At 38.2% G+C, this 8,554-nt stretch overlaps 1 protein-coding gene across 1 annotated transcript in view; it reads right to left on the bottom strand.

The window, feature by feature from the left end:
• Positions 1-845: 845 nt before the first annotated feature.
• Positions 846-8,554, bottom strand: part of FBN1 (fibrillin 1) — a 179,886-nt gene continuing 172,177 nt past the window's right edge. The window contains exons 64-66 of the mRNA XM_026709584.2: positions 5,712-5,943; positions 4,701-4,878; positions 846-2,404 (exon numbers count right to left, since the gene is read on the bottom strand). Coding sequence (XP_026565369.1) covers positions 2,015-2,404; positions 4,701-4,878; positions 5,712-5,943 — 800 coding nt within the window. The 3' untranslated portion in view covers positions 846-2,014. The remainder of the gene's footprint in view (positions 2,405-4,700; positions 4,879-5,711; positions 5,944-8,554) is intronic.

Below are 8,554 nucleotides of genomic sequence, written 5' to 3'. Positions count from 1 at the left end.
TTCAATAATAGCTGTACTTGGTTATTTAGAAGGAAACAGTCATCTTCCCATCCAAAGAGGAGTTTTTAAGTCCATGCCATTCATAAACTCAATATAGTTTTAAGCCAACTTTTTGTTGATTTTGTATCCAACCTCCAGAATTGCATGAACAATTCCAAATACAGATTGGCTAGTTTTCAAGGTATCTTAATCAATTGTTAAGAATGGGTAGCAAGCTTTCTAAATGAAGGTGGGCTCTTTGAAGGAAATGTTTGGCACTGTCAGACCACATACACCTATGCTGGATATATATTTGTGTATGCTGCTATGAGTAAAGTCTGTTAGATCAGAACGAAGGAACTGGTAAGCAACATGCACACCGCATCAAAATAATTATTCTTCAGATGATGGAGAAGCAATAACCACCAATACCACCACTTCCAGGAAGGATTACTGAAAGTATGACAGAATTAGCTCATTTCATAAACAACAGAAATACAACAGCTGACATTTTAGCCGGTTGGATAATATCAGTTTTGAAATAATTTGATCATACATTAGAATACTACGATGGTAGTTCTTAACGTGTTAATTTGGACAAAAACATTAACAAAAACTTTGAAAAGGTTGGATTGCAGCTTATAAGAGAATGCATCACATTATTTTCCAATTTAGAATTAATTTTAATTTGCTCAATTAGTGGCTGTATTTTAGTTCCAAGAGTTTCTCTGTTTTCTCCCTCAATACAAGAAACTCCATCCTACGCATGGCTACAGACGTTTCTACAATGATTAAATTTCCAAGTTCTTTTTTTTTCTCAATCAATCTCACCCCACAATCAAACTAAAAACTGTGAATTGTCCGGGTGGGTTTTGTAGCTCTTTTATTAATAATTATATTTCAATGTAAGTATAAAAGTGACTATTCAAGATTTGTAAAAAATAGGAGATCGTGACTACAGAGAAATGCAAAGGGGTCAAATGTAGGCTATAGATCATAATGTCCCAGTTTTCTCCCAGTATAGAGTTTTTTTTTTTCCTGAACATACCTGTATATATATATTGCCTGGACTGGTGCAAGTTTAGCAAGAATATGAATCCACGGAATAAACTAAAAAAAGAATGGTTTTATTGTGACTTTTTGACATTGAACCCCTGTAGATATGAGTCAAGATAGATATTATTGGACATGTGTTACATTATGTCACAGCATAACTGGATGGCACTGTGTCAAGTGACTGGGTTAGTTGTGAATGGTCTTTGCTGACCTCAGTGCATTTTGATTGTCACAGAAAATTTCATCACCAAGTTTGTGTACACAGTTAAGTAGTTGGTCTTATAAGCACCATTATAAACCCTTGCATGAAGGGTATTATTATTCTAGTTTACAAATGCTTCATGGATAAGAATAGCATGGTTACAGTATACACACACCTTAATTTACATGTACTGTATTATAGATATAACTGAGATAAACTACTGAGCTAAATTGGGGTTGATTGATGTAGTTAAGACTGAGTAATGGCAATTTCTTTGGCTTCTAAATTGTGTATATATTACAGTGCATTTATAAAAATCTAGGTTGGACATTGTTTCTAGCACCAAATTGATTACAGAAATGGCTGACCTAGTAAGATGTAGCTGGAGAAGCGGATCTTAAGATTTAAAAAGGAAAGAAGATGAAAAGAAGAAAGACTCTATTGACGGATTTGTGGTCTTGCAACTCTTGGCACCTGTGCTGATCAGACATTGGCTTGGCATCTGTGACCACCTTCCAACAGCAGTCCCGAAATTCAAGATTCAGTATCTCCAAAGTAGCTACACTTACAAGAAGCCTGAGAAAAATGATGGTTGTGAGCTACGGTCTCCTCCCTGTACCTTTTACTTACATCAAACTGGAATAGTGCTCATGTGTCCAAGGGAAATACATGACAGCTCGTTCCTGCGATATGGAGAACTTTTACTGAGGAATAAAACATTCAAGTCTCACCCTAGCTATCTTTGGCTTTCATAATTTTTGGTCTCTGGTGGGTGAATTAATGAAGCACAATCTCAATTCTCATTCTCAGGCTGTCTCCTAGCTCCCCAATGAGGTAGTCTTGGTCATGCTTATCTTCAAATTGAAGGAGTTCCTTCCTTTTGTAGAGTGGGATGCTACTGATCTGTAGTGAATATATTCCAGGCGCTGGTTTCTTTTTAGATAAATGAAGGTAGCTGACGCCTTCTTTCTGATTTATCCTAAAGAAGCCGCCTTCGTTCCCGTGGTCCACTAAATATCGGTTGTGGTTTGTCAGGGTGGTGAGAGCGGGGATCAGCTCCAAGAGGCGATCCTTGTTGTTAAGGTCGGAGATGTTGTAAGATAAAACAGCTGGTTTTTCAAGGTCCCAGCTGGCCAGATTGACAGCTGCCTCTATCCCCAGCTGACTCTGTAAAAAAGAACAAGAGGTTTTATAAAAAAAAAATTTCCTCCTGAATTTTTCACCTTCTAACATGAAAGCATTGTCATCATCCTTTATCTGTTGAAGCTGTTGGTAGGATTTCAAAAAAAAAAAAATCAGCTACTTAAATTATTGACGCAGCACAAAATGTTATGAACTTAAGAAGATGGCGTCCTTCTCTTACTCCAGAATTTTGCTTTCGTAGAAAGCGATGCTTAAATTAGGAGCAAGTACTTTCTTGCGTACTCCGAATAAATGAGACAATTGTGAGCCAGAGCACCTAATCCTCCTCCAAATTATTGGAGAAAGATTCCAACCTCTACGAGATGGCCTTTCATACTTTATTCGCTGAGACTCACTGAGGAGTTTGTGTCTAATTATATAGTTTAACAGATGTTTGTAGAACCGAGCGGTTAAAACAAATGAATGTTTCCACAAATCCCTGAAGCTGGCCAATTATTATTTTTTTCATTATGGAAACTTTTGTGGATTTCTATAGGACAAAGGCAGGAGAAAAGAACTGATTGTGTATCAGAGCAAATCTGTGGATCTCTTTTATTTTTCAGTAATCTTGGTAATCTGAGTTCTTTCAATTTCCTTAGAGTTGTAGGCAGGGTTGGGATTCAACTGGTGTTACCACCAATTTGGTGATTACGTTTTTACACTTCTGACAAACTGGACTTCAACCAGCAAAGAGTCAAATGACTCTGCAGTAACCCAATTAGGTTGCAGCTGTACAAATATGAAATCAAGGGTTCAGTATGGCCTAACCAAATATAACCAACCATACGTATTAGAGCAGGTTGGATGGATGGGTGAGAGGATTTATTCTAAGGTAGTTCTTGGTGTATTTTATATACGGGATTGAACGTTACATGGGTTTTATGTGTACAGTATATATAAAATTGGATGTACAGACTTGAAGTTAGTTTTGTCCGATGTGTCAGTTCCCATGGATTCTTTAACAAAAGATGGAAAGAAGTCAGAATAACAAACTATATTAAATCCAGTGATGTATTTCTGCACATTGTTATATTATTATATTGATGCACAGTATAAGAAGAATCTAGCACACAAAGGCTGCCTTTTCATACAAAGATTAAATTAATGTTTAACTAATTTCCAGTAAGACTGGAATTGGCAAGATTAGGAATTGAGGAATGTAGGATCAGACTTTCTCTCTCCTTCCTTCCTTCCTCCTTCCTTCCTTCCTTTCCTTCCTTCCTTCCTTCCTTCCTTCCTTCCTTCCTTCCTTCCTTTTTCTTTCTTTCTTTCTTTCTTTCTTTCTTTCTTTCTTTCTTTCTTTCTTCTTTCTTTCTTTCTTTCTTTCTTTCTTTCTTTCTTTCTTTCTTTCTTAACATCACGTATCATCCATAGCCCAGTTTCAAAAACAAATGGCAAGTAATTCATTAAAATCAGAGCAAATAAATGAACAAATAAATTTAATATTTAATCTTTGGTATCACATACATAGGGCTGGATTCTTAAACCCTTTAGAAGCTGATCTATATTGTTATTAACATTATCTATGTCTCCTATGCAAGGTTTGTTTTTAATCTAAAAGCCAAGTTCTTGACTTTCCTGTGAGAACTCTCATGTGCAATTTCAATTACTAAAGAGAAAGATTTATTGCAGTGTAATTTCTGATTTTTCTCTTACCCAGAACGGATCAGACCTCCTATGGTGGAGGCACATGTGAAATAAATATTAACATTGTCATGCTGGTCTATAACCACAATTAAATATGTGTGTGTGTGTGTGTGTGTGCATATGTGTGTGTGTGTGTGTGTGTGTAAATTTTTTATTCAGATTAGAGTAATGTAAAACATAAATGAAAATAAAGATAATAGGGAAATGAGAAGAAGAAAGAAAGGGGGAGAAGAGATGTAGGATAAAGGGGAAAAGGAATAAAAAGTATTACTTTCAACTTTTTTCAGCACAACAAAATCAATTGACAGCCTTAACTTTTACATACTTAGTTATTACTAGCCATTTCTGCAGCAACAAACTAATCTTATCAGCAAAACCCAAAATCAAAGTTCCATTCTCTTCTGTCTGAAGCACAAAATCTAGAAGCAATTTGCAAGTAGAAAGAAAACCAGATATAGTATTTTCTTGGCTGTGATACAGTTTTGATTCAATATTGATCAGCACCATGAATTTAAATCAAGACAGCTTACAACTTTACTATAGTTTTTTTTTTTTTAAGTGAAAGAACCATACTCTAAATGGAAAACTACGCAAATGTTATATACCAGTTGAGAAGGATAAAGGTGCAACTTACCTCTGTATCCAGAGCATTGGTTTCATTCAGGCCTCGCCGTTTCCTTCCCCTTTTCGGATAGCCATTGATTTTACAATCATAGCAGGCTTCTGGAGAAAGAGCGCTATCATCCATTTCACCGCTGACTGGTAGTTCGTGGTTTTGACCTTTCCCCAGCCCCATTCCAGCCACGCAATGTCTACAGAATTTAAAAGAAAGAAAGAACAGGCATCAGACAGACATTAAAAAGGAACATCTGTAGTTGTTAAGGTTGAAAGAAGGGGTCCTTGGTGTTCCCTGAGCTTGGTTGTTTTTCTTGCAGGCCTTTTATTGCCCAACTAGATAACACCATCAGTGCTAGAGAGGAGTAGGGTTTGTGGAATGGTGGCAGAGGTGGTATATTCAGCAGGTTCTGACCAGTTCTGGAGAACCAGTAGTGGAAATTTTACGTAGTTCAGAGAACCGGCAAATACCGCCTCTGACATTTTGGTCAAATTCTATATCTGTGGGTGTGGCTTGGTGGGCGTGGCTTGGTAGGCATGGCAAGGGAAGGATACTGCAAAATCTCCGTTCCCTCCCCACCCACTGACCTGCTTTCCAGCTCCGTTCTCCTGTGCAGGACAACAAAAGAAGACCCAGCCGATCAGCTGGGACTCAATGAGAGGAAGAGAATAGATGGGGGCGGGGCCAGTCAGAGGTGGTATTTGCCAGGTCTCCGAAATACTCAAAATTTCCACTACCAGTTCTCCAGAACTGGTCAGAACCTGCTGAATGACCACCTCTGGACTGTATCATTAACTAATAGAAGACATGAAGGAATGGACCAAACTACAGTATATCCATTTTTTACATCCTCTATTGTCAATGCAACTTTTGCTTGAGAAGTTGAGTTTAGACTTGTGCCTTCTCTTGGGGATTCCATTTCCCACCCTACATAGGTTGGTCTGCCTTAATCTAAAGAAACTAGGAGGTGCTTTTGTTGTTGTTGTTGTTATTGTTTTGCTGTAGATCCAAAAGTAAGAATCTTCTCACCCTTGTCCTATTCGGAAGTACCCTGGTGGGCATCCGCAGACATAACCACCTTCTGTATTGGAGCAACCGTAGCTGCACGGAGCTTGGGATGACCCACACTCATTTACATCCTGGCATTGCCCACTGAACTGTTCAAAATTATATCCAGTGGGGCACATGCATTTGTAACTTCCCAACGTGTTGTGGCAAGATGCTCCACCGCAGATGTGAGAACTGAGGCATTCGTTTTCATCTGGAAGACAAGCAAAGAAGCTTTCATCATCATCCTCATAATCTCTTTGAGAAATTTAGCCATAACTATCTCATTTATCTAATAAATATCCTGCACACAAGTAGATTCGGAGGCAAGGATCCCGTCTATCTGAACTCTCCCTGATCGAGATGGGATTCCTCTCCTTCTTCCTTCTCCCCTCCTCTCCTCCTTCCCACTCCTCTCCTCTCCTTCTTCACTCTCCTCTCCTCTCTCCTCTCCTTCTTCACTCTCTTCTCTCCTCTTCTCTGTCTCCTTTTCTCTCTTCTTCCTCTCCTCTCCTTTTTTAGTCTCTCATCTCCTCTTCTCTCTCCCCTCTTCTTCTTCTCCTCTCTCCTCTCCTCTCCTTCTTCACTCTCTTCTCCTCTCCTCTCCTCCACTCTCTTCTCCTCTCTCTTCTCCTCTCTCCTCTCCTCTCCTTCACTCTCTTCTCTCTTCTCTCTTCTTCCTCTCCTCTCCTTCACTCTCTTCTCTCCTCTCTTCTTCCTCTCCTCTCTCCTCTCTTCTTCCTCTCCTCTCCTTCACTCTCTTCTCCTCTCCTCTCTTCTTCTCTCTCCTCTCTTCTCCTTCTTCATTCTCCTCTTCTTCTTCCCTCTCTTCTCCTCGTTTTCAAATCACTGTTGACACCTGAAAAAGTTCATGCAGCTTTCTTGGGAAGATTTTGGAAGTGATTTGTCATTGCCTCCTTCCTAGGGCTGAGAGACAGTGACTGGCCCAAGGTCACCCAGTGTACTTTGTGCCTAAGGCAGGACTAGAATTCACAGTCTTCATTTCTAGCCTGGTGTCTTAACTACTATATCAAGCTGGCTCTGTAACTAAATAATTATTATTCCTTATGTCTGGGTTATGGTTTGTCATTTTAGTTCTCAACCAGTTCATGGGGTCCGCAAAATATTTGTGCTAATGCCAAAATTACTGAACGCCTTTCATTTTCAACACCTAGTTAAACAGTCATATATAGTTAAATCAAGATAAATGAACAGCTAATTTTTACAATGATTTGTACAAATTATGTTCATTGTTTATCTAATAAGAGCTGATTAAAAACTTGTCCTAAATGAATGCAGCCAATAATTTATAGAATGATGCATTTAATACTAGATTCATTATTAGTCATATATCTTCCAGATGTGTAGACTTCAGCTCTGAAAATTCTCAGAAATGGCATTATTGTCTGGAAAATTCGTCAACCTTAAGTCACATAACTGATAGTGCTGAGTTTGAGGAAACTTTGTGAAACTATATAAAATGATTTATTTCAGAAACTCACGTTAAAGCATCTGCAAGTTCTTCCTTTGAAATAAAACAAGATTTATCCTTTAAAACCTTTATGTGAAATATAATTCAGTGGTCCTAGTAGATTATACAGGAAGCATTTCTACTGGACTGTGAAATAAAACAGCCCACTAGAATTATCTCATAACTTGATTTATTTTGTGACATAAATTATGTTTTTTCCCAATTGTTACAGTACCCAGGCTAGTTTTCTACTTTCAAAAGGGACAATTAAAAAGAAGTGACATTAGGTTGCTTATGAATTTGATTCATAAACTTTGGGTGATTTGCTTACTTATCTTTAACAACTCTGTATGTTACATCTAACATGGTTGCTTTACCATTTTGTTATGTGCTGTTAAAAAAAAACTCCTTTCTTTACCTGTTTCCTTCTGCCAATCTACATTATGAGATCTGGCAAAAGGGTAAAGATAAATAACTCAAAAAAAGGGTTTTAAAGTAATAAAAGTATTATCCATAAATTATGGATGGAAAACAGAGGGAGAGAGATGGTGGCCCTGCCTAGGGCTAATTAATGAACTTGTGACAGAGTGGAAATTTGATCTGGGAATTGATTAGCTCATTTATGGCTCTGAAATAGAACCAATTCTAGGTCAGACTTGAAGCAGTAAGAAGAACAGCTGGATTCATTTTTCTTTCCTCTGTATTTAATGCAACTTGAATTTGGGTTTAGCACATGATACTTGCTGAGAGGAGAAGGAATTGTGTGCCAAGGCACAAGACAGATAATACTGAGAAAAAAAGGGTGAGTTTTTTAAAAAGTATATAAAATGGCACTGAAGAAAAAGTTCAGTTTTGTGCGCGCGTGCACACACACACACACACACACACACACACCATTTTCTTCCCAAATGTCTTTTCAGCTTCATAGTTTAGTCTCCAGTTCTGGGATTTCCTGATATTGTAGTTTTCCTTACCAGCCCTCCTTCGTTTCTTTGAGCTCTGCCAAATGTCAACCAGACTGCACATAATTCAGTGCAGGGATAATAAATACACCACCAGGTTTCATTTGCAAAACCAGAACAGTGATGGTTTTTCAGTTACAGGGAGTCCTCAACTTACAACAGTTCGTTTAGTGCCTGTTCAAAGTTACAATGGCACCGAAAAAAGGGAGTTATGACCATTTTTTGTGATTACGACGCATGGACACGTGATGAAAATTCGGACGGTTGGCAACTGACTCATATTTATGACAGTTGCACTGTCCCGGGGTCACACGGTCCCCTTTTGCGACCTTCTTAAAAAAGCGAAATCAAGGGGGAAACCAGATTTACTTAACCACCGTGTCACTAATTTA

Source organism: Pseudonaja textilis, chromosome 13 (genome assembly GCF_049901715.1).
Source record: "Pseudonaja textilis isolate UNSWEBS1 chromosome 13, rPseTex1.2, whole genome shotgun sequence".
NCBI lineage: Eukaryota > Metazoa > Chordata > Lepidosauria > Squamata > Elapidae > Pseudonaja > Pseudonaja textilis.
This window is presented reverse-complemented; position numbering and strand designations above follow the sequence as displayed.